At 35.2% G+C, this 27,401-nt stretch overlaps 3 protein-coding genes across 8 annotated transcripts; 2 read left to right on the forward strand and 1 right to left on the reverse strand.

Annotated features, from left to right (window-relative positions):
- The first annotated feature begins 4,515 nt into the window (after positions 1–4,515).
- Positions 4,516–7,106, forward strand: LOC122295618 (transcription factor bHLH30-like). Of its 2 annotated transcripts, XM_043104686.1 has the most exons (3): positions 4,516–4,776; positions 4,902–5,604; positions 6,486–7,106. In XM_043104686.1, the coding sequence occupies exons 2-3, from the start codon at positions 5,035–5,037 to the stop codon at positions 6,957–6,959; spliced, it is 1,044 nt and encodes a 347-aa protein (XP_042960620.1). In that variant the 5' UTR covers positions 4,516–4,776; positions 4,902–5,034; the 3' UTR covers positions 6,960–7,106. The 2 variants fall into 2 exon arrangements, with proteins under 2 accessions (XP_042960620.1, XP_042960619.1); XM_043104685.1 differs by having other exon boundaries at positions 4,516–5,604.
- Positions 7,107–12,537: 5,431 nt separating this feature from the next.
- LOC122295620 lies at positions 12,538–22,594 on the forward strand. 5 transcript variants are annotated; one of them, XM_043104691.1, is made up of 15 exons: positions 12,770–12,900; positions 13,968–14,052; positions 14,204–14,294; positions 14,391–14,475; positions 14,845–14,914; positions 15,311–15,380; positions 16,843–16,912; positions 18,240–18,285; positions 18,364–18,613; positions 18,698–18,903; positions 19,008–19,082; positions 20,058–20,118; positions 20,302–20,382; positions 21,455–21,534; positions 22,222–22,594. In XM_043104691.1, exons 4-15 carry the CDS (start codon positions 14,412–14,414, stop codon positions 22,298–22,300), a joined length of 1,152 nt encoding a protein of 383 aa, XP_042960625.1. In that variant the 5' UTR covers positions 12,770–12,900; positions 13,968–14,052; positions 14,204–14,294; positions 14,391–14,411; the 3' UTR covers positions 22,301–22,594. The 5 variants fall into 5 exon arrangements, with proteins under 5 accessions (XP_042960624.1, XP_042960621.1, XP_042960622.1 ...); XM_043104687.1 differs by lacking the exon at positions 13,968–14,052 and having other exon boundaries at positions 12,540–12,981; XM_043104688.1 differs by lacking the exon at positions 13,968–14,052 and having other exon boundaries at positions 12,541–12,900.
- A 274-nt stretch (positions 22,595–22,868) lies between these two features.
- On the reverse strand, positions 22,869–27,383 carry LOC122295621 (leucoanthocyanidin reductase-like). The gene is made up of 5 exons (XM_043104692.1): positions 26,958–27,383; positions 26,690–26,830; positions 26,373–26,610; positions 23,671–23,874; positions 22,869–23,437 (listed from the first exon to the last, which is right to left on the reverse strand). The coding sequence occupies exons 1-5, from the start codon at positions 27,165–27,167 to the stop codon at positions 23,181–23,183; spliced, it is 1,050 nt and encodes a 349-aa protein (XP_042960626.1). The 5' UTR covers positions 27,168–27,383; the 3' UTR covers positions 22,869–23,180.
- Between the last annotated feature and the right edge of the window lie 18 nt (positions 27,384–27,401).

The following is a 27,401-nucleotide window of genomic DNA, read 5'->3' on the forward strand; positions in this document are numbered from 1 at the left end:
AATCAGAAGAACCCTTGATCAATTCGGTACGGGCAGACATAAAATTTTTTAATTAGAAGCAAAATAAGATTAATAATATTATAACTATATATGTACGAAAGATTAAGGCCGGGCAGTTTGGATAGTAAAGTATTCTCAGCATGTTCCGTTTCTGGTATTTATTATTTTATCATTACTTTTTACTTATTTTTTATTATTTTATATATATTACTATTTAATATTTTATCATTATTTTTTTTCCTACTATTAACGAAATATCTAAGATCACCTCGTTACTCAAACTTAACCTAAATTGCATTGGAAGGCTGCAGGGCTCGATCGGGAATTGATACGTACCGTACTACGCCTTCATGAACCAAGCTATCTACTAGCTAGTGCATGCGACGTTTGAGTTTGTAAATATTGATCTTTGTTTCTACTAATTTTTCTCGGAAAGAAAAATCATGTCCCTGCTGCATGCATTAAAACCGATATTTCATATATAGATATATATTGCAGCTTGCAGTATATTAAGGCCTTTTTTCCCTTAACTTGAACCAGATAAATGACATCGGAGAAACTTTAACTGATCATGAAACAGCTTAATTGGATCAGTAGCTAATTTTATTTTCACATGCTAGCTAGCTAGTTGGGAATGATGATAAGTAATGCGTACGTACGTATTAATTTTGGTCGTTGAACAGTAGATCATCATGAATAATATGATGATCTATTCATGATCATGAGCAATACAAAATTAGGCAAGAAATACTCCTAGCTACTTTTTACTTATAATTAAGCTGGAAATGTTGGCTGATGGATGATTTTGCTTGAAAACTAGCTAGCTTATTGATAATGGCCTCATGCCTCATGGCAGGCATATATATAAATATATATTTATATATATGCGAGCTGTAGTACGCTAGCTTCTTGTCGAGCAGCTACTTGTCAAAATATTAGAGAGATCATGCACTCTGTATAACATTTTTGCTTGAGGCATGCTGTTGTAATTATTGACGTTGGACGTTGTAGTTGTTTTCAACTAAAAGAGCACTCGATAGTACCTTAAGGACTCCGTTTCCAGCGCGCGCCTATGGTGAGAATTTTAGTGTACTCGAAGGGAAAGCATTCCGCCTTCTAAAGTAATGTACTGATCATCGATCGATATCATGTGGCTTTATGACTCTCGATTTATATTGTTGGATTAGTCGGCAAAGAAACATGCAATTAATGTCTAATGAATCGCCAATAGAAAAAGATCATGACGACCTAAACATGCAATATCTCGATCGGCCATTGATTTTGCTACACATACGTACGTGTTCAAGAAATAGTACTATATATAAACACATGGGCGAAAAACCTAACGTACGTGATCGATCTCTAGCTAGCTAGCTGCATTTCAATCGGCTGGAGAGATCAGAAGAACCGGAACGAAGCGCGAACATTTAGCCTAGCTTTGGGTTTTATATTTCGTCCTTCAGATCATATTATATATACGTGTATATATACATACAAAGCTACATGAGCTTGATTATATATATATATATAATGTGTGTGTGGATTGAAACTAATTTAGTAAGTACGTATAATATATAATAATATACGTACCCTGCATTGGGGAAAGAATTGATCAAATACCACTTACGTGGTACTGATCATTAAAAACGAAAGGTAGCTAGGTGATTGTGAATGGTAGCTAGGGCAAGATGCAGAGGAAGGAGCCGTATAAGGAAGTAATTAAATTTGGTATAAGGGAACAAACGTCATGACAGGGTGGGAATGATGTCATCCAAAGTCCCACCCAAAATATTATGGCTTCTTGTAGGTAATGGTAGTGGGAGTGCAGCTATCATCAAACGTTTGAATAGGCTACTATATATATACAAAAACCCACACACGCAATTATTATATATATATATATATATAACCAAAGAATTAAAATGAAAATAATGTAAAAGATATATAGAGTACCATACACACACACACATATATATATATATATATATGTATGTATATATAAATGTAAAAGAACATGGGGACCAAAAAAGCAGCCATGCGTGTGACCACAAAAGGGTCAGGTCCAGCTTAAAAAAAAAATTAAAAAAAAAAAAAAAAAGACAAAATTCTTCTCTAAGTTTCCATGCATCATGCCTGGTCTGGCCTAGATCTGCAGCATGCAAAAGATATATATATATATATATATATATATATATATATATATATATATATAAAATACGTACAGAAGAAAAACAAATAAAAATGAATTAAACGGCCAACGTACATGATGATTATATATAAGAGCTAATTATAAGGATGTTAAAGAAAAAAAAATAGTATATAGAAAAAAAAAATAGTGCCAATATATGTATATATATATATATAGTGACTGAGTTAAAGAAGACCTCCGTACAAAAAGCATAAGGAAGGTGGTGCACCGGAGGAGACATCCATCAGAATCCATGACCTTAATTGCGGGTAGGTACGTACTTGGCATCTGATGCATATATATATATATAGTTACTTACTTGAATTATTAATACATTTATAAGAATCATATATAAGAATCTAATTAAGATCTTAATTAGAAGCTAGGTGAAAAATGTTATATGAGGGATTATGGTAGATATTAATTCTATTGTGAAGATGTAGGTACGTACGTAATAGTAATTTCTCTAATTATTAATTAAAGAAATTTAAATATAATTATCATGAAATTGAAGTACTGATTTTAAAGAAACAAACTAATTTAATTAATTAATGATCGATCGTCATGATCTATAAATATTAGTATATATATATATATATAGCTTACTTTTATCTCAATCTTATAAATCTTCCAAAATGGGTAATAGAGATCATCTGCAAGAACTAATTCCAAACTTGTAATGAAAAGTTTTGATCAGAGGACAAAACGTACAAGAAAAAAAGAAAGAAGAAGAAGAAAGATAGATTTGTGTCGATGGATCGACCTTTAATTCATGTCTATGATCTAGACATTAATTTACTAAGTTGAAAAGGGAAACAAAAAGAAAGTAGGGTTAATGATTTTTGTTTTTCTTTTGATAGCCATGCATGCTAGCTAGCTGCTTATAATAACTGTGTAATTAACCAGACCTTGCCGACCAAGGGCTAGCTAAAGCCTTTTTCTTGTGTTTTTTTGTTTTTTTTACGGTAAACACGAGAGAACTAAAAGGAAGATTAAAACCTCTTTAGGCCAAAGCAACAAGCTAGAGGATAAAAGCAATTGGAATAGAGCTTATATATATATATATGTTACGAAATTAGCCTAGGCCGACAGTGATCGGAGGAGCTAGCTTTGAGGTCCGTGCTCCATCTGATCAAAAGTAATTGGATATCTCTATTATTCCATGGGTGTCGTGGCCTTCTCTTTTCTGTTTCGATGGAGAAATTCTGTCAACAAGCATTACATATAGTTCTCTACTATTCTTTTCCGACAATAAATTAGCTGCTCGGATTTGATTGGACGAAGACTAATTGAAACATAGAGGGTGCGTGGTTATCAACTCCGATGATATTAGAGCATGCATGATGTCAAAGGGAAAAAAGAAAGAAAGAAGAAGACAGAAATAGAAAGAAAGAGGGAGAAAATAAATGAAAGAGACGAAGGAGGAGAGGAGCTTGCGATTTCTAAATTTTCTTTTAGCTTGTACAACCTCATGATTAGTTCATGAAACTGAACTTTCAGACTAGAACTCATTTCACTATATATAATACGCATGAGAGAATATATATAACCATATAAAGAAGACGAGATGTGAGTGCTCTAATATTCTAATTAGTCATATAAACGGGTATAAATTAATCTTTAAAAAAAAAAAAAAAAAAGAAGCAAAGTTGCCCATGTAATATTAAATCATGGAAAGATGCTCTACCCTTATCGATCATACCTTCGAAAGGACATAAATTCCAAAAGGACCGGTAAGAGCCATGAATACATATGCAACTGAAACCAAGAAACTTAAGAGGAGACCATAGAGAGAGAGAGAGAAAAGAAGGGGGTGGAGTGTGTTCCAAGACACAATGATTACATGGTCTTGGGGAAGCAGAAAGGATGGCGTGGAGATAGCGAAGAGGATGGAAGAACGTGGGGGCTTGACCGAGGTAGGAGAGGAAAGGCCTAAAAGATGATACATAGAAATAAATTAAAACCCAAAAGAAAGAAAAGGGTTAGCTAAGCCTTTTATCATGATGATACTCTCAGCCTTTTTGGTCTTTGGTCGGTCGACAATCTGTGTGTTGTGTGTTCACTCTGTTTGTGCTTGTGTTTCCCATCGCCCCCATCTTCCCTCTCTCTCTCTCTCTCTCTCTCCCCAACTGCGCTCAGAGAGTGTAATCATACACTTTGAACCAATTGCAAAGCAACAAACATATGTTATTTTAATTTATGTACAGAGTAGAATACTTTCTGGTTATACCCCACCCTGAAAGCTACAGGAATAGATAGAGAATGCCGTATGAAGAAAGGAAAGGAGACTACCAGTACTCGACAGGCTCTATATATTTAGAGTGGTGGGAGGGTGCAGAAGAGCCAAGAAAAAACAAAGGAAGCAAAAAGATACCAACAAAGCAAAGGAAAAAGCTTTGTTGAGGCAAAGGATAAAAAGGGTCATCACCCCCACAAAGGGAGGAGTGGCAGAAAAAACCTACCAAGGTGAAAGAGATATAAGAGAGGGATTGAAAGAAGTCTATGCCCTTGGCCTTTTCTCCTACTACCTTCACGAGAGATACAGAGGACAGAGCAAGACTAAGATCATCCATCACATATCAAGGAAGGTCTGTCCTATTTTGTTTTCTAGCATTTCCTCCTTATACCCTTTCACTCTAATCTTTACAGGAAGTGTAAAACAAATTCCTTACCTTTCTCTTTGAATTCTCTTTTTCATATTCAAATTGGGAAGCAAGTGATGATCAATACGTAACCAGCCGTAAGCTCTATATATATTTGTAATTACTTGTTCTGTATTATATACGAGAGAGAGAGAGAGAGAGAGAGAGAGAGAGAGAGAGAGAGAGAGAGAGAGAGAGAGAGAGATGTGCGGCAAGAAGGAAGAAGATCAAGGAGAGTGTTCTCAAACTGTCCATAACATGAACATACAAAGCTTCCAAGAACAGTTGTTTCTTCAACAGCAGCAACAGATGCAGCAACATCAACAACAGAATAGTGATATATATGGAGGTGGAAGAGGATTGATTTTCCCAGAAGTTTCACCAATCTTGCAGCCATGGTCTCTCCCTCCGGTCCATGCCTTCGACCCGGCCCACTTTGCCACAAATCAGGTCCGAGACCACGACCCATTTCTTGCCCCTCCACCGTCATCGTTTGCGGGTTTGTTCAACAGGAGACCTTCCTTACAGTTTGCCTATGATGGTTCACCATCAGACCATCTCCGAATCATATCTGACACTCTAGGGCCCGTGGTTCCACCCGGTTCGGCTCCTTTTGGTCTTCAAGCCGAGTTGGGAAAGATGACTGCCCAAGAAATCATGGATGCCAAGGCTCTTGCAGCTTCGAAGAGTCACAGTGAGGCCGAGAGGAGGAGAAGAGAGAGGATCAACAACCATCTTGCTAAGCTGCGCAGCTTATTACCCAGCACGACCAAAGTAAGTAAAAACAATCATTATAGATTCATAAACTCAATTGGGAAAAAAATATACAAATGTATCTACACTCGTACATGTATTTTATATATATTAATGGTGTCATATACTTTTATAATTTTCTTTAACACTTTTTGTCACGTATCATAACTACTTAATGAGCTTTTTCAATCAGAGATCTATGTGTAGATCTTCCTAAGATTCTAGTTATGATCAGGTTGGTCTGTAATGTGCTTTCAAAACCTAGCTACCATTAGATATGAGGTGTAGTCACATTTTCTTTTTTCACTTAGCTTTTCTTCTTCTCTCTCTTTTTTTTTTTTCTTCTTCTTCTTTTTATTTGGTTAAGATCCCTCTTTATTGATGTTTTTCTTTTGGCTTATTCTTTCCGAGTCTTGTGGTAGTTCCGAGGAGGGGAAAAACGAAAAAAAGGAATGAGCGTTAATGTCGCTCAGCTGACATGATAAAGAGGAACCACGGAGCAGTTGAAAAGCTTCCCATAAAATTTTTTTGCCGGATATCAGTCAGACCAAGTTAGAGAAGGAAAAAGAATAAAGCCAGACAAACTAGCATACTTGTCAGTAACACTATGCACCCATGCCTTACCTTCTAAAACCCCACCATTAAAATCCCACTTTCAATTATGAATGATCAAAGCAGGAAAAACTTCAAAGCCCACCTTTTCTTTTCACACACTCCAACCACATTCATATGTATACATATGTACATATATATGTATCTCTGTGTGTATATATTAGATGAATATATAATATATCTTTTCTTCTCTTCCCTTTTGAGTTCAATCGACATTCTATAATGACAATATCACTAACTTTGATTATATACGTTTTGTAATCTTATTTGGCTTATTGCTTCTGATACAGACGGACAAAGCTTCGTTGTTAGCTGAAGTAATACAGCACGTGAAAGAGCTTAAGCGTCAGACTTCTTTGATAGCAGAAACGAGTCCTGTACCCACTGAAGTGGACGAGCTAACCGTTGATGCATCAGACGAGGACGGTAAATTTGTTATCAAAGCCTCACTTTGCTGCGAGGACAGGTCTGATCTCTTACCCGATCTCATCAAGACCTTGAAAGCTTTACGTTTAAAAACTTTAAAAGCTGAGATTACAACACTTGGGGGACGTGTAAAGAATGTGCTGTTCATTACTGGGGAAGAGGATTCTAGTAGCGGCGGCGAGCAAAACCAGCAACAACAACAACAGCAATATTGTATAAGTTCAATTCAAGAAGCTCTTAAGGCAGTGATGGAGAAGACTACAGGAGACGAGTCTTCTTCAGGGACTGTTAAGAGACAAAGGACTAATATCAATATTCTTGAACATAGGTCGCTTTGATTTTACAAAGACCGTACACTTCTAGGGATCACTTTCGTCTTCTTCTTTTGCTTTCTTGTGGGAGTGGTTTTTTGGTGTGTTTATTATATATATATGTACTATTTCCACCATGAACAAATCGGTAATGATAGTCGTATGTTTTGTGTACTTGCATCACTTCAAAAAAGGGAAATGTGTGTCTGCGTCTGGGCGTGTCTGTGCGTGAGAGAGAGACTGCAGAGAGCCTTCGTAGTTAATGCTTGATGGGTTTTCCATTCTTTTGTGGTTAGTAATTCGGCTGTTTAGAAGACTGCACACACAGACGCATGTACATTCAGAGAGAGAGACACACACACAGAGACTGATCAGAAGACGGACGTGGTTTGGTTTGTTAGGAATGGAAATAACTGTGAAGGATCTTTTTCGTAGGGAGAGAAACCTTATATTAAATCCTAACATAGAAAATGTGTCGTGGGCTCTCTGATCCGGTTTCAACTCAAACATGCAGTCTGGTTGTTTTGTTTTGTTTGTAGTGGCTCTCTCTCTCTCTCTCTCTCTCTGATATCTCTCTTCAGAGAACTGGTGGGAGTATAATCATTTATTACAATAGTGATGATATAGTTCTCGTCATGTGCTTCATCCCCACATGGCTACCACCCCCACCTCCTCCCTCCATCCGTATAACGATCTCTGTGGCCACCCAAGCACTGGTTTTCAGTAAAGAATAAGGGGGGAAAAGAGAGGGGAAAAAAAAAAAAAAAAAAAAAAAACCAAGGAGGTATGCACGCTGTCACTAGTGCTGGGTGATGGACTCATTTTTGGAATTTATATACAGACATGAGACAATATTTATGTGGTTACCTTTTTGTCCTTTCATGTCTTCTTTCTTCTGTTTTCCTTTTCGAAGCCTTTTGTTTATTATTATATAATATGGAATATATCTTAACTAGACTTAATTTCTAATCTATTAGTTCTTGGAAATTAGATACGTACAAGTTTCATATCAAATGATCAGTATGTTGTCATATTTGTACAAGTCATATATATTTCATCAGCATGCACCGATCTAGCTGTATATATATGTATAGCTCCATTATGTATATTGTAATGACATCAAGAGATAGCTGTTCAAAAGAGATATTTTAAATTTTCTTAAGGGAAAGTGCACAGCATGCATCTAATATTCTTACTTGATCAAGGACTAGGCAATGATAGTAATAATTAGAGCTATATATACAAGCTATATACATATTATATGTGTGTATGTGTGTGTGTGTTACATATACACTTATGTACAAATAGACACATGACATTCATATATATATACAAGCTATATACATATGATCATATGTTTTGAATCTACATATAAAACACGTACACATGCATGCATACACATATACACACACACATGGATGAGTATTCAAAAGATCAGGATATATACAACAGTAAATTAAACTCGTATCCTCACTTGTTCTTTGGTTTTTTATCGCTAGCCAGTGAATTTGTTGTGCAAACCATGCATAAAATTTGAAATGCACAGGCAAAAATTTATATCATTGGAATGCATGCATGAATGATGCACCTTATACAGGAAAATAAGGATCATGTATGTCAAATCTCTATATATCATGTGTTTTAAATCGTAGCTAGCTAGTCACATCATTAAAGAGTTGCAATTCATCATCATCAGTACCAACGATATCATCATCTCATCATCGTGATCTCAAAATGCCTAATATAAATACTATATTGATATATAATACATCATCATCATTGCTATACAGTGACTGTGCCACTGCATCTAATGATCATCGTGGTCTTAAAATGCCTCGAATGAATACGATTATACATAGGCACCACACTAGGAATTATCTTGTTTATTTTTATTTTTTTTAAGATTAGAAAACAGGAAGAATTGATTATAAAAGATCATCGATATCAACCGATGAATATTACAGCTTGTAGTGACTGATCGTAGATCATGATCATCTTGTGAGAGGCCATGGTTCCCAAAATAGTACGTAGTAGCTAACAATATTCTCTTAAAGCTCGGAAATAAAATCTGATCCTCATCGTGAAATCATAGAAGTCTATCTGTCAACCCAAAAGCTTCACTGGGCTCAAGGGAAATGGAACATTTTAACATAGTCATGCTAGCAAAAACAGGTTGGAAAATGAGTCAAGCACATACGGCCGGTGCCTGGCACTCACTACCCTCGTCGCAACTCTTCAAGTTTCTAGATTGTTCAACCTTCTGACTCCTGGTCTTGCAGGGTATTCTAAAGACAAGTGAGCTATATTAAATTTTCAATCGTCAATATGTTAATATTTGGCCAGAACCCTAGATCCCACTCTGGAAAGTTTTACGCCTAAACCGTTTCAGAAAATATATATGGAAGAGATCTTCCCCCATTTAAAGGTGTCGGATTCGATTACACAAACTTCTCGAGCATGGGATATCCAAAAATTACAATCTCTTTTTAACGAAGAAAGTATGACAGAAATCCAAAAAATCTCTATTTCCCAAAATCTTCAAAGGCAAGACTCATTGATATGGTCTCCAAACCAATTGGGGAGATTTTCTGTATATGTGAAAACAACATACCACATTGTAGCTAAAGTATCAAAACTCTTACGTACAAAATTTTCCAAGTCTTGTACTAAAGAAACTCTGGAAACTGAAAGTCCATGATACACACAAGTTATTTCTCAAGAAAACCATTTGGAATATTCTCCCTACCCGAGCAAGCCTCAGCAGTTTTCTTCAACGATAAGTTTGAAAAGTGAGATGAGATAAAAATTTTATAAATAATAATAAGATAGTTCGTGAATAATAGTAAAATAGTTTGAATTAATATTTTATAGAATTTAGGGAAATGAGAGAAAGACAAGTTTAATAAAAAATATTGTAAAGTTAAAATATTGTTAAAATATAGTTTTTTAATATTATTCTTGTTTGGAGATTTGAAAATTTTGAATTGTTTTTTATTTTTTGTTTAAAAGTTTGGAAAAGTTGTAATGATAATTAGTTTGAAAAATATTTGTTTTTGAGTTATGTTTGGAAAGAAAATTGGATGAGATGAGAATTTTGAGATGAATTAGGCCCGTATAAAAATTAGGCCCGTTTGGATATAAGAACCGTTTCATCTCATCATTAAAAAATTTCTAAATTCTCATAAAATATATAAAAAACAATTTAACTTTTTCAAGTCTCAAAATGATAATAATATTAAAAAATAATATTTTATTAGAAATTGTGTGTAAAGTTTCATTGATGAATTGGGATAAAAGAAATATTATTGTAATTTTAAATTTTTTTTAAATATAATTATATAGATTTTTATAAGTAATCTCCATTTGGGGTCTGTAGGTAGATTAACTCGAAAGAAGCTTTGTTATCTAGGCTTGATTTTTGTTTTTTGTAGCTAATTAATTTGTGATCTTTGGGCTTTTGTTCTTACAAAAAAAAAACTATAAAGGACATTGGGCTTAAGCTTCAGAGAGTTAGAGGGCGTCCCTTAGCCCGACGTTTAACTCTGTGAAGTAGGCTAAGAAAAAATTGGCCCATGCAGGAATTCCCAGTAAGTAGTACGTACGAATGCCCAATGCCTCATCACAAACAAAGTAGACATACTATTTGAAACTAGCATATATGTTATGTTTCAAGTTTCGACAGAGTGTTGAGTACAGAACACGTTCGTTCTTATGTCTTCTCCTAATTCATTTGTACGTCCTCTTTTTAATTCCTTACATTTTTGTATCTTATATTTCTCAGATCTGTACGTACTCCCTATAGTAGCTAAGCTTCCTGCAGCCACCATGCGCAACCCATGACCCTCACTAGTCCCCGGCCCCATCGTTTGATGCAACGTAACCGTCCGGCCCCCAGTTTTGGCAGCAAAACCAACCCTATCTCTACATATATGTAGTGTACTTGCATTGTAAGGATGTCAGTATGGACATCAAGAATAATTCAGTAGTACTTGTGCCAGATCGATGAGATGGGTCGAACATTCACTTTGCTTCGATGATTTGCTCTCTATCTGTACTTTCTCATGGCTTAACCACATTGGATTGTGACAACGTAAGCTTCCTTCCTATGATCATCGATCCTCCCAATAATGCCTAAGAAAGAAAAGGCCCAGATTTTACTTAAAATAAAATAGATGGCGTGTAATTTTGAGTCATCTGTTTCAATGCTTAAAATCTTGTTCATCCTTTTTTTTTTTTAATCTCCAAACACATGAAATATATCTGCGTCTGCAATTATGAAAGACGAGAAAAAAGAAAAGAAAAGAATAAAACACATAAGAGTGAGTGGGTGGGTGGGTGAGCAAGCTGTGTACGTATGTCTGTCCGACTCAGATTCATGAGTTAACAATTATATATGTTTATGCACACCAATACGAAACAGATCAAAATATCCTTATCCATTCGGACAAGTGTATTATTGACATTTTCAACATCTCTTTCGTCTCCTTATTCCATAACTGTCCCCACATTAAACGGGCAATCACCTACGTACCATTCATAATTATTGGTATTTTATTTTATAAAGTATTTGTGAGGGGAAGAGGCGCAGGCACAGCAGGATCAGGCCATGGGGAGCGGAAGGCCCCAGGCAAATTTAAGGTAGAACAGAGGCTCAAGACGGAGACCATGTGCCGAGCCCACGGCACGCTTTCTCATCTAAAGAGATCCTAGCATTGGCCTGGCCCGGTCGAAGAGCCCACGGTGTGCCTTCTCGAGAAGACTTTTTCAACCTCTAGACGCAGCATCCTGCGATAATGTCTAAATTAAAAATAATAATTTATAAATCTACTGTATAGTGAGGATGAGAGACCTCGAGAGAATGTAAATCAAGATTATATAGTGGATTTTTTCATCTCTAAACCCTTCTGGACGTAAGTCTAGTGTTGAATCACGTAAATCTGTATATTTATTCTCTTTATTTTCCTTATATTTATCTACTGTTCACTATCCTGATCATATGCATGGACTCCATATATCCGCACTGAACTAGCCGGGGGCCCAGATCACCTTGTCCAAGCCCAACACCACAGGGCCCACATATCCCCAACCAAGGCCCAAGCGCCACTCTCATCACGTGGGGGTGATTCTTCTCCTCTTTTAATCTGTTGACGAAAATACATGTTAATACTTTTTCTTACTTTTTTCTGCAAATAATTTTTATTGATTTTGGCATCGGTGAAACCCTATATATTATTGGACCCCACTCTTTTTCCTTGTCACAAGCCTCATGTGTTTGGCTATCGTGAAACTGTTCGGGCTGCGAAACATGACATTAATAATATTTGTAATTATTTTTTTTTTTTGTAATTAATCTTTCAATATCTCTATTATTAATCATTTGAGAGTGACTGGCAGAATATGAATTCATATTAAGACCATAAAATTCATGTCATCTTTTTATGATTCGGTTCATTGAGGAATGAGTATGAATCGAATCCTTTTTTTAATGATGAAGTAATTATAATAAATTGTTCAAAGGATTTAATAATAATAATAATAATGAAATTGTGAAAAATTAGACTAGACTTGAACGGATAAAACGGGCATTTTCGTCTGTCTATTGGCAACAAATTATATTACAAGGAGAAGGAAGTTTTTGTTAGATTCTTCCTTTCTTTGGCGTGAAAGCTAAGTCAGAACGCCAAACGTAAATGTACCTCGGACTGCTCTCTATTCTTCTCTTCTTCTAGTTCTTATGTCAGTCTCTTGAAACTACCGAAAAAGGATTCTTCCTTCTCTGCAGCTCGTTCCCGTACAGTTTCCGCAATTCCTTCAATTTTTGCTTCTGGGAAATTATGGTCCAGAGGAGGGTGATGAGCTGGAGGATGGTGTTCGAGTCTTTTCAAGCTCTTGTGGCACATGGCTTGCTCTTCTCCTTCACTCTCTTGCTTGCGTTCAAGCTTCAACATGCCGTGCTTCGCTCGTGGTGGTTCGTGATTTCCTTTTTCATTGTTTTTTTCCCCGTTTTATGGATGTTCGTTTTGGATGAATTGAGAAAGTGGAAGAAAAGGTAGGAAATCTGCGTACTTGGGACAGCTATTAGAAGTTTAGAACCCGTTTGAATTCTCAATATAATACATTTATCCTGTTTCTTTTTTGTTACGTTTTTTGTGCGAGACCAAAAGGTACCCACTTTGTGATTTGTGATTAATTCTTTGGTTTCATGGGTGGGCTCAATCTTTGTGTATGTTTTGATGTTTGAATTGGCCGGAAATAGTCTAAGAATTTAGGTGAAGACTCAGGGTTCCCGTGTAAAAATGTAAGATTTTCTTGTAGTTTGCATGCTATGATTTTGGTTATTTCTTTAATTCCAATGTCTTCATTTTTTGAAGTTTGAAGTTTTAAATGTTATATTTTCTTATCCTTGTAATTTCAAGTTCTCTAGGCACTACTTCAGTTGAACTGAGTTTTGCTAAAATGTTGTGGGAATTGGGAAATGTACTCGCAGGTAAGTCTATCATACGAAACCTACAAAGCGGGACAAAGGTGTAAAGAAAGAGAATGAAAGGAAAGAAGAGTATAATGAGAATGTTTTCTTTCTATTGCTATAAACTTCTCCCTCCAATTCAGTCGTCACATCCGAGGACCATGCTATGGACCCAAAAAGAGCTCTGTTTCTTCAACTCCAAAGACCTTACCAGTTGTCATATGTGTCCGTTCAAATTTATCTCTAAACGCTGCCTTGACCAATTTTTCTAGGGGTGGAAACTATAATAGCTGCATGTAAAATCAATATAAATGAATTTAAACCTGAAATCACGAGTCTGAGACACGGGAAAGTCCATCAAATTGAGCTTATTCATATCCGTAGCGAGGGGATTTTTCTGATGTTGATTTCCTGACTATTCTTTGGCTAGAAAAGTCTAGCAAATTCACTTGGGAGTTATAAACTACAAAATGATCCATTAAATATATATTTATGTCGATGGAATGTAGTCCATTTCATACAATATTCAAATAAGTGCGCTATTTGACCATTCCTGCTTTGTATGCAAGCAATGAAGAAGGGGAGAACTGTAATGTCATTCCATGCAAGATAGACGCAAACTTCTAAATACATTGTTACTTATGCACGTGCAGAGTATGTTCAAGCAGGAACGGATTTTTTTTTTCTTTTTCTTTTTGGTTGGATGGAGATTCTTCCAATATCATGTATGTGGGATGATGAAGCCATTATTAACTTTTTCTTTACATTTCATTAAGGGCAGTTTGCTTTTGTTCTTATTCTGCAGGATCATATTTGCCCCTTTGTGGCTCTTTCATGTAGTTGTTGCACGAGGCAGATTTTCCTTGCCTGCTCCTTCGCTGCCGCATGATCGCCATGTATGAGATACTGTCTCCAACGATTTCTTTGGATATCATTTTTATTGAGATGCAATTTACAGAAAAGTAAACACTTTTTTTTTTTTTTATGGACAGTGGGCACCTTGTCATTCCATCATGGCAACGCCATTGCTTGTTGCCTTTGAACTGCTTCTTTGTATACATCTCGAGAGTATTTATGGTACGGAAGTTCTGTCATGAAATAGTCATATACAGATACTATGTGGACCAAAAAATTTATTTGTTCGGATATGAAGTAGCATATGCAATTTTCTCAGGATGAGTAAAAAATACATAATCACAGATACTATGGGGGCAACCAATTTTTTTGGTCCAATGTTTCATTAACACATGCAAATTTCCTGTTCTGAATAAAAATCACTTGAATTGACCATGACATGTCTATTTGTCGGGCTCAATATTGATTAAGAAACATGTTCATTTACTTTTTAAATGTCTAGATGAACAGAAATGGGTTATAATTCTTGTTTATCATCATTTTCAATAAATGACTTATCTGTCAATGTTCTTGCAAACTGAATTGCTGCAGTTGTAGACTTGAAGATTGTCTTTCTACCCTTGTTGACATTTGAAATATCAATTTTGATTGATAATATCAGGTAATTATCTTTCTCCTCTATTGTGCTCTATTCACTAATAAGTATTTGTTTAAAGCATAATTAATATTCTTCAATAGTATGCTATCCACTCTACTAGAAATTCTGGAACAGAATCCTGATTAACTCCACAGACACACACACACCCACCATTTAGGGCTTCAAGCATTTTTTTCAGCTCGTGTCTTGGCCCATAGGCTAACTACTAATCAAAGTACATTTTCCATATCCACATTTTCTATTTTCAATCCTCAACCTCTAGTCTCGAAATTTTATTGCTTATGTTTGAATAAAAAGGTTATGTTACTTTTACCTATCAAGAAAAAGATTATGTCAGTTTCAGTCATTCAAATTTTGGTTCATTTTAACACAAGTAATTAATGTTTGTATTTTATATAGGATGTGTAGAGCTTTAATGCCTGGAGATGAAGAAACTATGACTGACGAAGCCATATGGGAGACCCTTCCTGTATGTTCTGTAACTACGTTTTGAATTAAAGAATCGTTTATATATTTTACAGTAATTTACTTAGTTTTTTCTTATCTAGGTATCAGTGCTTAGTTCTATGTGAGTGGTGGCAATGAATTAGGTACCTGTTGTTTTCTGCTGGCACCCTACCTTGTTATTTATATAATTAAAGGATCACCAATTTTCATTACGATTTGTGAGAAACTGCTGCTTATATGGGGATATCAGATGAAACCTACAGAGTATCCATGATGGTTGTCTAAAATAATACACTACCCACCCGTGGGTAGCCCAAGTAGTAAGGGCAAATTTGTGTGCATGAGCCCCATGTCATAGTTTCGATTCCCCCTGTGATAAAACTGCGATTTAAGCGGGAGGCCATGGCGGTTGGTTGCTGTGCTAGTCTCCCCAGGGGTTTAGGTTCCATGAGTGAGTCCTAAGGGCTCTGTCGTAGGGTGGTTCCCCCGTCATAAAAAGTAAATAAATCAATAATATGCTTGCAGTTTTTGGAATTGTGATGTGCCTCAATTTTATCGGTTGCAATGCATTAATGTAAATAGAAACAATAGATTAAAAATATTCCATACATGCAAGCTGAAAATGGTCTCACATACTTTATTTAATGATCCTTCCTCTTTTAGGCATTATGAGCTTGTGATTCACTTTTGCAAGCTGCAATAAAACTGCTAGGGATGGAATCATAAGATCATTTAGATCTACCTAGAGTTGTGGAAACCTTTTGATTTTAATGGGCTGAATTTTTATGATTTCCTTGAATCTTTTTCTATTTCTAATTAGGTGTTCCTCTTGTATTTTTCCTGTGTACTTGGACCATGCCTTTTAGGTTGTCCCACTATAAGGGGGGAGGGGAGGGGGGTTATAGTCCACTTCAGACTTTCTGTACTGCCCAATGCATGGTACCAGAAACCTGATTGGGATACTGTTTCCTGTCCACAGTCTTATCCTTTGTGCCTGGCCTTTTCTAATATATTTGTAAAACACATATATTTTCTCTTTGGACTTTCTATACTTTCTCGTTTCAATAGATTTTAGTTTTTATAGTCTCGTTATTATAACCCCTAGAGGTTGGCTCAAGTGGTAAAGTCCTTGGCCTTAGTGGTATGCTCTCTCCAGGTTTAAGGTTCGAATTCTCTTGGGTGCAAACAATTCCTAGGGGCCATCGGACAGGGGGATTTTCCCCTTGAATTACCGTAGGTAAACTTGTGGAAAACTCATTGCCGAGGGCCTTGGCACCCCCGGGATTAGTTAGGACGCTGTTCTCGGATGCCTGGTGCTAATAAAAAAAAAGTTATTATGATAATAGCATTCATTACTGCATGATATTTGGACAAGACACTAACGTTCAACAATTTCTTTATTGTTATTGAATTTTTCTTGCACTACTTTGATATTTCTTATTTCTAATAGTTTTGATACGAAATTGAAAATATTTTGCTTCTAGCACTTCTGGGTTGCAATTTCTATGGTCTTCTTTATTGCCGCAACAACATTCACTCTTTTGAAGATATGCGGTAAGTTTTTCTGTTTCTTAACTGCAATGATTATGTTGTATTCGCTAAACTTGATATGTTAATGGCCTCTCTACTTGAATCTTTGTGCACTTTCTTTCCATGGTATAAATGGGTAGACTTCAGTGTAGTGTTATGACAAATTGACTGTGTTTAGAAGTTATAAAAGCAAACAATATTTGCAAATCTTACTTGACTGTGTATTCCGATTTTATATGAGTTCTACTTATATAACTATCTATTTTCTTTTCTTATGAAACCCAAATAGTTATTACCCGAAATTCATTTGTTTCTTGTTTGCCATGGTTAATTTTTATTTCCAACTGAGTTCAGTAAACATGTTCAAGAAAATTACTCTTGAGAATTTTCCCAATTCTCATTTGATTATCCCAAAGACTTGCTGTGATGGAACTCTTGTTCAGAATATCACTTGACTTTTGTATATGCCAAAACAAAAGTCCGGTATGAGCATACTTGCATAATCAAGACAGACATTGTTTCAGGACTAGAACACTATAGCCATCATGAAAGCATTTAAGTAATTACACCATAGGTGCCAATCTGGGGCACCAATATTAGGTGTTTGACCCTTTTAACCATTGAGTATTAGAAAATTATAGATTTTTGTTATTCAACATTTGCATACAACATGAATGACAGCAAAACAGGTTAAAATTCCCTTGCTATGTATATATTGAACCATTCTGAAAATGGTACTATCAGCCGTAAATGTAGCTACATAATATTTTTGACTTCTATTATACCTAACTGCAGCATTTTGATGCATCTCCATGAAAGCTTAGTATATCATTGTGAATTCATGAAAAGTGGAAGGTGGTATGGACCACAAATCTGAGTAACCTTTAGATGACGTTTTTTTCAAAATGACTTTCTTAATGGGGATTAAAGTTATTTGCTATTTCATACCTATTCTTATGCTGTTACTGGTCTGGCTCCAAACTATATCTGCATGAATACTACCGTTTACTTATCAAAAAAAACTATATCTGCATGAAGGTTGTGTCACAGCCCTCATGGTCTATGTTTGTAGTTTCTATTGTGGAGATATAACCATTACCAAAACCTTCATTGATGACTCTCTGAAACACATGGCTCTAAACATGAATTAGCATCTGGTATGTGCTGTTTCTGTATTATGCTTGTATGCAAAATTGTGGATGCATCAGCTGAAATCTTTGGAGAACTTCATAACAATATATTATTGCATAACAATTACTTGACATACATATTCTTAGGCTTAATGGAACAAATATTGTGCTAAGATTCATGATGCATTCTTTTTCCTGGCTTCCTCTACAACCACATGCAGGTGACATTGCTGCTCTAGGCTGGTGGGACTTGTTTATAAACTTTGGGTATGATTTATTTCTGTTTAAAGTTTGATGGTATATTTTGTCTCTACCTCAAAATAATTTTTGTTTGTCCATTTACAGCATTGCAGAGTGCTTTGCCTTTCTTGTTTGCACAAGGTGGTATAATCCAGCAATTCATAGGCAGTCTCACATTAGAGAATCCCATTCATCTTCAATGAGTATTACATATCTTGAATGGAATGGAGGCTTAGTGATTTCTTCAGATGAAGACCAGCGCCAGACTGGAATGTGCAACCTGCAGGACGTTGGTGGACATATTATGAAAGTTCCATTTATTGGTTTCCAGATCCTTCTTTTTATGCGCTTAGAGGTATAATAGGTGTTGAGGAGTTCCTCTTTGTGGATATTTTTGAAGTTATTTAAGTTCTCATTTACAGTCTTGTTTCATTTTCAGGGAACTCCACCTGGTGCTAGACATATCTCATTCCCAGTTCTGTTTGCTCCTCTGTTTTTGTTGCAAGGAGCTGGGGTCTTATTTGCTGCATATAGATTGGTGGAGAAAATTGTTCTTTTAGTGCACACTGGAGTGGTCTCTGGATCATACGCTGCTTTAGCATCAAAAGCTTGCAACTTTTTTGGGTTTTTGCAACATGGATCAAGGTAATTGTCTAACATTCTATAAACTGTAAATTTTGAATGGCCTGTATCAAACAGTAGCCACCCTCTAGCAATTTTTGTAACTTGTGGTTCATTTTTGATAACAGATTGCTTGGTTGGTGGTCAATTGATGAAGGAAGTCAAGAGGAACAGGCTAGACTCTATAATGCTGGGATTTCTGGGTTAGTTAAGTGTATAGACTATGTTTCACTACCTTTTATAGGACATTTTCATTTACCCAATCTTTTTTCTGTACTAAGCTGCTTGCTAATCATGGCAACTTAGAGAGCTACACTTTCCATGTGAGGTTCTGATGACCTAAATTGGTTTGTGGATGCCTCATCCTTGTGCACGCGTACGTTTTGTATTGGAGCTTAAGTTCATGCCATGTATAATAAAACTTTTAGACTAGGCATTTTCCAACATGAAATTTTTCATCATATAGTTTATACGATCCAACATGCTGGTATGGTATTCAAATTCTCACCTTTGCCTTTTGGGAAGAAAATCCTTATCTATGTGTCAGTGGAAAAATTTATAACAAATGTTCTAAAATAGAAAAATATTGTGGTTCTGTATTGAAGAATTTGCAAATACTTTCATTTATAGTTGTTTTCATCACTAAGGCACACAACCGCAATGTAACTCCCCCTTCCTCTAGGGTTAGGGATGCTACTCACATTATCATTCCATGAGCCATTTATAAGATAATTCTATTAACATAGGAAACATTCTGAAATTTCATTAATAAAACTACGTATAAAAAAATCATTAATAAAACTCAACTGCAAATTTCCTATCTGTCTAGGGGCTATTTTAGGCAAGTTTAGTTATGAAGGTGAAAGCTTTCCTTTTATAGCAGATCAAGTCAAAAGTCGGATCTGTCAGCCTGTAAAATTAACCTACTTAAATATCTAAAATTAATTAATTCATTAGTTAAGACAAAAATAAATGATCAGAAAAGTAATTGGCCCGACGGCCTAAAATCCAAAACCCATTCCAGATTTCGGAGCTTTAGGGCTCACATGTGACACACAAGGACAGGTGTTACTTTATTTCCATTGGAAAGTTGTGAAAGAAGATACATTTTATTAACATACGTTATTGAACTTTTTGGTTTGGTAGCTTCTCATCTCTGTTTGACCCACATCATTCAGGTACAATACTTTTGCTCCTGATATTGTGAAGAAAATGCCTAAATCAGATCTTGTTGAGGAGGTACTTGCAATATATCTACTTTACCCATTATGCAGGCTAAAATTCTAAATCTCTTTTTCCATCATCTATTCCACTTTGTAGCATATCTGTTACTTGCTCTAATTACATCTGCACTAAGTGTTAAATCTATTTTACACCAGTTGCTTTTTTTTAATATCATATTTTTAATTCTTTTAATTTCAGATATGGAGATTACAAGCTGCACTTAGTGAGCAAACGGAGGTCACAAAGTTTAGTCAGCAGGAGTACGAAAGGCTTCAAAATGTAATATTGAGAACCTTGACTGATATTTTCAACACTGAATTTATACCTATTGGTTTCAAAATACTTATATAAAAATGTGTTGGTTTCAAAATTATCAACTAAAACTGCAACAGTAACTTCGTAGTCCTTTGTCAAGATATTGAATTGGCAATTGAAGTTACTGCTGAGAATTGGCAACTGCAACAGTAATTTCTTGGCAAATGCATTATAAGGTTCAGTTGAGACTTAAAATGATTCCAAAATTATAACTATTTCCAGAACAGAGAGAGAGAGAGAGAGAAAGAGAGATTATAAGGAGAGTAGAAATCTTTTAAGCCAGTGAAAAATAACAATGACCATTGGATGAACTGGTAAGAGACCAAGCTCTAAAATGAGCATCTCCAGAATCTACATGCTTACAATGGCATTGTGTTAATGGCCCCTTGTTGGTGAATATCCTTTGAGATCCTAGAAATGAATTGACCACTCCTAACAATTTAACCTGCCACTTGTGCTTGACAATGTAAGTTTTGAAAAAGTGCTGATGATCGGTGCCGCATTAAGATAAATAAACCATCGGATCTGATTAAGTAATCAGAACAAGGTTTTTGACGTTCCTTCGTATGGAAATTATCAGTTTAGTTATCTTCTCTTTTAATTTCTCTCTATGCAACATTAATAGTGATTTACTGCATGCTCTCAAATGTGGAAGTTGAACTGTGCCTTATTAATGCAATGATTTGGATGAATTGACTATGACATGGAAACCTTTAGACTTGTATTTCCTTGCAAATAGAGCTTGCAGATCTTGTTCCATTACCTTTTTCTGTTACGTTTTGAATAAATTGTTCTCTTTGTTTTGTGGATAATAATTATCAATTACACGTGACCCCAGAATATAAATGAAAATGATTCGGTTACACTAAAATAAGTTTACTCATGCTATAAATGTAACAGGTTAATATGTGTTATTAAATATTCTGTAGGAAGCTTTTGCTCTTTCATGTTCTAGTCAATTCTTGTGCTAGTAATCTTCATTCCACCATGCTAGGATCTACTATGGCATATCATACTAATTTGATGATTCTATCAGGAAAAGATCCTATGTAGAGTATGCTTCGAAGAACAGATTAATATAGTTCTTCTGCCATGCAGGCATCACGTCCTTTGCAGGTATTTCTGTCCACCCTTATTTACACTACTAACTCATATTTACTCTGTTAGACGAGTATAGCAGCTTTCTTTATACCACAAATGTAAATATGAACATATCATTTCCCACCCTTTTGGGTTCACCCTTTCTTTCAATAGAAAGCAGGGAAAATTAACAAAAGTGAATAGGCAAACTCGAATACAGGTCTTGTCCTTGACAAACTATTTAGATGTGCAACTTTCAGATCTAATTATGAGTTAATATAAAGAGAAATTTTGTTCTTCATCTTAGATTTTATGATTCTAGTAATGCTACAAACCGCACTGCTATTCCACTTCAATCCCACTTTGTACATGTGGCACTTTCCATCACCTTTGGATCATCTCTTATTATTTAAAAAAAAAATAGAAATTGAAAGGTTAATGGGCATGGTACCTCATGATGTAGTATGTAGAATTTCCATTGTCACTATCAATCACACATGCTTTTGTGGCACATTTCAAGTGGCTGTCCATATACGTGGTAAGTATATGAAATCACTTAAAAAATGTATCACATCAGCAGGTGCATTATTCCCATATAAATTACAACAGAGTTCTGCCCTCTGCTATGATATTGGTTAGGATCTATCATATCAATGTTTCTCTCCATTTTGCTATCTTTCCTGAGTTACATAAGCAATGATTTTTTCCCTGTTGCATTTTCAGCACTTGTTGTGAAAAGTGTAAAAAGTGTCCTATCTGCCGCGTTTCTATAGAAGACCGTTTGCCCGTCTATGATGTGTAGTTTCAGCTCAGATAGGAGGCCGCCAGGGTAAGGCTTCCTCCAAAACCATACATTGTTGCTTGTGTTTTTGACTAAGCAAGCACTTTGAAGCTGGCAAATATGGTTATTTTGATCATTTTTGTCAGTGTAATAGATCACATCGGGAACTGTATATAATATATATATATATATATACTAGTTTGTAGTGCACAACTAATCGAAACACTTGCTGTTTTGCATGTCTTGTTAACATCTTAGTGTTACAATGGGTGTTAGCTTTATGGTCAATGATTATAGTGAAATTCAAACTATTTTCTTTTCTTCTTTGGACTAAGGATACCATAATCGTCCATCGTTTACTCTCTTTACAATAAAAATGCATACTGTAAATGTATCCAAGTCTTGATAAATGGAAACCATAAAATGGATGAAAAGCAAGTTCATCTACTTTCTTTGAAAGAAATATGGAAAAGATTAATATGATGTGGACTGGACATGATATTTATGTAAGTGGAGTAGGATAATTAATTAATTAAGCTCAACTTTCATATTCTTTATTTTATTATATGATCTCTCAAGACATGCCGACTTTAGTAACATAAAGTATTCTTTATTTAATAAAATCAGTCTTTCCTGTGCATTGCACATGTTGAAGACTAATGAGTACATCTTATGGTTGAGACCCCATGCCTCTAAAATTTAATCCACTGCCCTACCCCATTCACATCAGTAGCAGTTTTTTCAGCCAAAACAAGTGCAATTCCAATAATCACTCGGAATTCATGTTAAATCATTGTAAGCAAATTGAATTCCATATTTATGTACTATTATTTTCCACAAAAAATAAAAAATCAATCTTGGAAGAGTAACACTTTGCCCTCGTGGTCTAGTTGTGAAATGATCAAGCACATGTTGCAGTGATTGCCATAGATTCAGCCATGGGACTTGTGGTAGTAATTTCATCGGTACTGATAGACTTTCTGTCCACTTTGACAAGAAAATCATTGAAGCACTCGTCCAAGGTTATGAAAGTTTCATCAGGGTAGAGAATGCTCACTTCAACATCTTGAGGGCCATCGATTTGGAAATTGATTTGACAGCCCTTTATGAATATATCATGGGTAAATGATGCAACAATACTCTGAGGTATGCGATTCTCTGCATATAATATACAAAGAACGAAAATGTCAGAAAGTTATGATAAAATATAAAGCAAAAAGGGCCAGCATCTGCAGTATATTTTGAAAATATTCCAACATCGTTATAACATAAAAAATAGTTGAAATATAATGTCATCTGGAAATAGAAAAGGATAAAGAGTGATAATTTTTTTTTTCTTTTTTCTTTAAAAAAAGAAAGAAAAGAAAAAAAAAAAAAAAAAAAAAAAGGACCTGCAGCCGCAGCTAGTAGGTCATTTTCAGTGACGGTAACTCGAGGGAGTGTCTTTCCAATCTTTTTCTCCCACAAAGATGCAAGCTCATTGATGTTGTAGAGATTGCAGGTGGGTCGAAAATGCACACACTTGTTGAGGGTTCGAATGTCATCCACAGTTTTCATTGTAAATTTTCCAATATCAGTGCCAGCAACAAAGTAAGCTGCAATAGTAAACTCAAAACAAGTACAAGTTACAACAACTACCATTTCAAAAAAAAAAAAAAAGTTACAACAACTACAGATCATCGGCTTACACAAAAAAATAAAAATGAATAAATAACAGATCATCGATATTCATGTACGATATTATATAAATCTTTCATTTTTCTTAAGAGATAGGGTTTGGAAAAGAAAAGAAGAGAAATGATATAAATGAGAAAGACAAGGAGAAACTGAGTTAGCAGCCCTAGTTCTAGATCAGTTTCATCTTTTAGACCTTCTCAAACACCCCCAATATGATTACGTATAAAACACGCATGCAGTGTCTTTTAAGTAACATTGTTAGGTTTGTAAGTTCTGTAGAGATAGTTCTGGAGTGATTGTTTTGTGGGGTATTCAGTTTACCTAGGTACAGTCTTGTGAACAAGTTCAACAGTGAACTCTCAAAGCCAGCGGACAAAGCCCTTTTCTTTTCTTTATGAAAAATTCTAAAACATAGGCTTACACACCATACTTTTTATTTTTTTCTTCTACCAAATTTTTCTATATATATATATATATGAGTAATGTTATATACAATCGTGAAATTACAAATGCCGCGCAATCGTTTTGAAAAAGAGTAAGGTCCATGATTAAAAAGTTAATTTTTTTTATGTGGGTCCCATATTAATTCATTTTTTTCAAAACGATTTCACGCCGCTTGCACAACCATAATTACAAATATTATTTATATATATATATATATATATATATATAGAAGCTGAGCCTAAATAATTACAGAACTATTAATACCTTATTATAGAAGGCAGGCAAGGGAATATATTCTTTAACAAAAAGGGTTAGATGAGAGAAAGTTGCAGATGTTCCCTGTAGATCATGTACTTGAACCAAAATTCCATGATCTTATTCCTACAAATAGTAAAGCAGATATATATATTCTTTGTGAGATGTGGAAGGCATGCAAGGGGATATAGTCTTAGAGAAATAGCTAGCTCGGAAAAGAGCTTGGATGACAGACAGTTGCAGATGATCACCAATAAAAGAGTAGTGAAGTGGTACCGACTCTGTAGACATATAAATATTGATGAGTCTTATCGTATTAGCATCACGTCATTCATCAAATAGCGTATAAAAAACCTCTTAGTCAACACGTTTGAAAAGTCGTGTTCCCCAACCTATTCGATTCACATTAATTCATAGATGGGTGACCCACTAACGTACGATAAATTAATATTTTATCTAAATTCAAATATGACAGACTAAAATGAACTTGAGAAGTAATACTCTTGCAACCGATTCACCATTCGTTTATCATTCTTAATAATATAATATTTTTTTAATATTTAAATCTATCAAATCAAAACAAAAGTTAAATTAAAATTTAAAAAATATATTACTTTAATCTATTAAATAAATTATTAAGTGGTTGGTAATCTATCATTTTTCAATGAACTAACCATGCATGATTGAGGCATACCTAATAAATTATGGTACCCTCTCCTACGTACCTACAAAGTGCCCCCAAACCCCACGATCCATTTTTCATGCTTTTGGCGCTTTTACATTACTTTAATGGAACCCGTGAGTGCGCTATGCATTAAGCTCTAATATATTCGTGACGTGTAACAACAAGTATTACTGGAGTCAAAATCACAGGATAGTGATGTGGCATCAACCTTTGAGCAACAACAAAGACAATTACTCGATCGTTTTCTACCACATTTATATATATATATATATATATATATATATATATATATATATATATATATATATATATATATATATATATATACATATATATATATATAAAGAATCTGTCCATCACCTCGAATTGCTGGATAGCTGCTACCTGTCTACCTTTTCTTTGAAAACAGAAACAAAGAATGGTCCGATATCGCCCACTTTTAAATTAAGTGAAGCGTACAAAAGATATGGTACCAATACCTACAAACTGGCCACTTTCATTTAATTACATGCAGCTTTCGACAGCTAGCAATATATAATCTTTGTATTAAAAATAGAAAAATAATTTAATTATAAATTAAATTATAAAAATAAATTTACAAACTGAAATATTTTAATATAATATTTCAGATTATAAAATAAATCTAATAAATTTTATAAAATCATGTTAATTTATAAATTTATTTTATATAATTTTTTTATGTATATAATAATTCTCTTAAAAATATATATGCTTTGTAATCTCATTGATTCTAGGATAGAATATTTTGGTTAATATTATAATAATCTTCTTATAAAATATAAAGTTTCGAATCTCGATCGAGTTGGAAAGACAGGTGTCAAAATGAAGAGTTCTAAAACGGTCTTTCCAACAACTACATATATAATTCATATTTTTCAACATCTTAGTTATTAACTAACATGATATGTAGATCACCGCTAAATTAATAAGCTTAATATATATAAATTATTAATGGAAGGAAACAAACATGCATATGATGTATGCATAATGTCGTCGGTCGGTCGGTCTCACCTTTGACGGTACCATCACCGTAGATTTGGAACTGATCCAAGGGAGGAACAACCTCGGAAGGGTGAGTGTTGTCGTAGTAAGGCCAGGAAGCAATGGAATTGCAACAAATATACGTGTAAGGTATACCGGACGCCTCGATCGAACGCCTGACCCTTCTCTTGTCTATGTACATGGCGCGCCCTGGCTCCACCGGATCAGCTCTGTCCACGTCGTGCCCGAACTCCGACGGCAAAAATCTCTGCAACACATTCACCATGTATCTTTAATTTCCTAGGTTGTACATGCCGGTTTCCCCGGAGCCATATATAGGTTTTTACCTTAATAGTACCAGAAGTTTTCATGGCCTCGATTAAAGTCAGCTGGTCCAGTATTTTTGCACCTCCCACAGCTGATATGACTACATCAATCTCGTGCTCTTTCAGTATTTTCTCCATGACTTCCTTATCATTAATCAGTCCCTGCCATAACATATCAAACGAAGAAGAAGAAGAAGAAGAAATCAACATATACGCGGAGGTATTTTGTGTTATTTATGTATGTTGCAGAAAAAAGGGAGAGATTCTAATGGTAGTACTGACTACGTACATGCAAAATTATGGCGCCTTTGTCTTGGAGATTTTTTATGGATTTTGCCTTGGAAGGGGAAACGGAGCCCGGACGGACGAGAAGATAGGTAGGTCGGCCGGTGAGTAGGCTGGCTTCTGCGACGAACTGGCCCATGAAACCTGTTGCTCCGACAATCAGAACTCTGCAGGTACTCTTGGCTGCGGGATTAACAAAGGATGTCGCGGTCATATTGCTGGTTGCAGTACAAAGTATAATTTACCCCTTTTTATCAAAGCCTTTGTTTTCTTTTAAAATGAAGAAGCTTTCTGCGTTGGCAGTATGCAAAAGGGACAGAGATCGAGCAAGGAAGAAAGGAGGGGGATAGGAGGGAAAGGGTGATTGATAACTAGGCAGCAGCTAGCTACACTTGTAATTCTTATATATTGCCAATTGGACCACAGTACGTTACGGGATGATCACTAT

This window comes from Carya illinoinensis, chromosome 15, assembly GCF_018687715.1.
Source record: "Carya illinoinensis cultivar Pawnee chromosome 15, C.illinoinensisPawnee_v1, whole genome shotgun sequence".
In the NCBI taxonomy this organism is placed as follows: domain Eukaryota; kingdom Viridiplantae; phylum Streptophyta; class Magnoliopsida; order Fagales; family Juglandaceae; genus Carya; species Carya illinoinensis.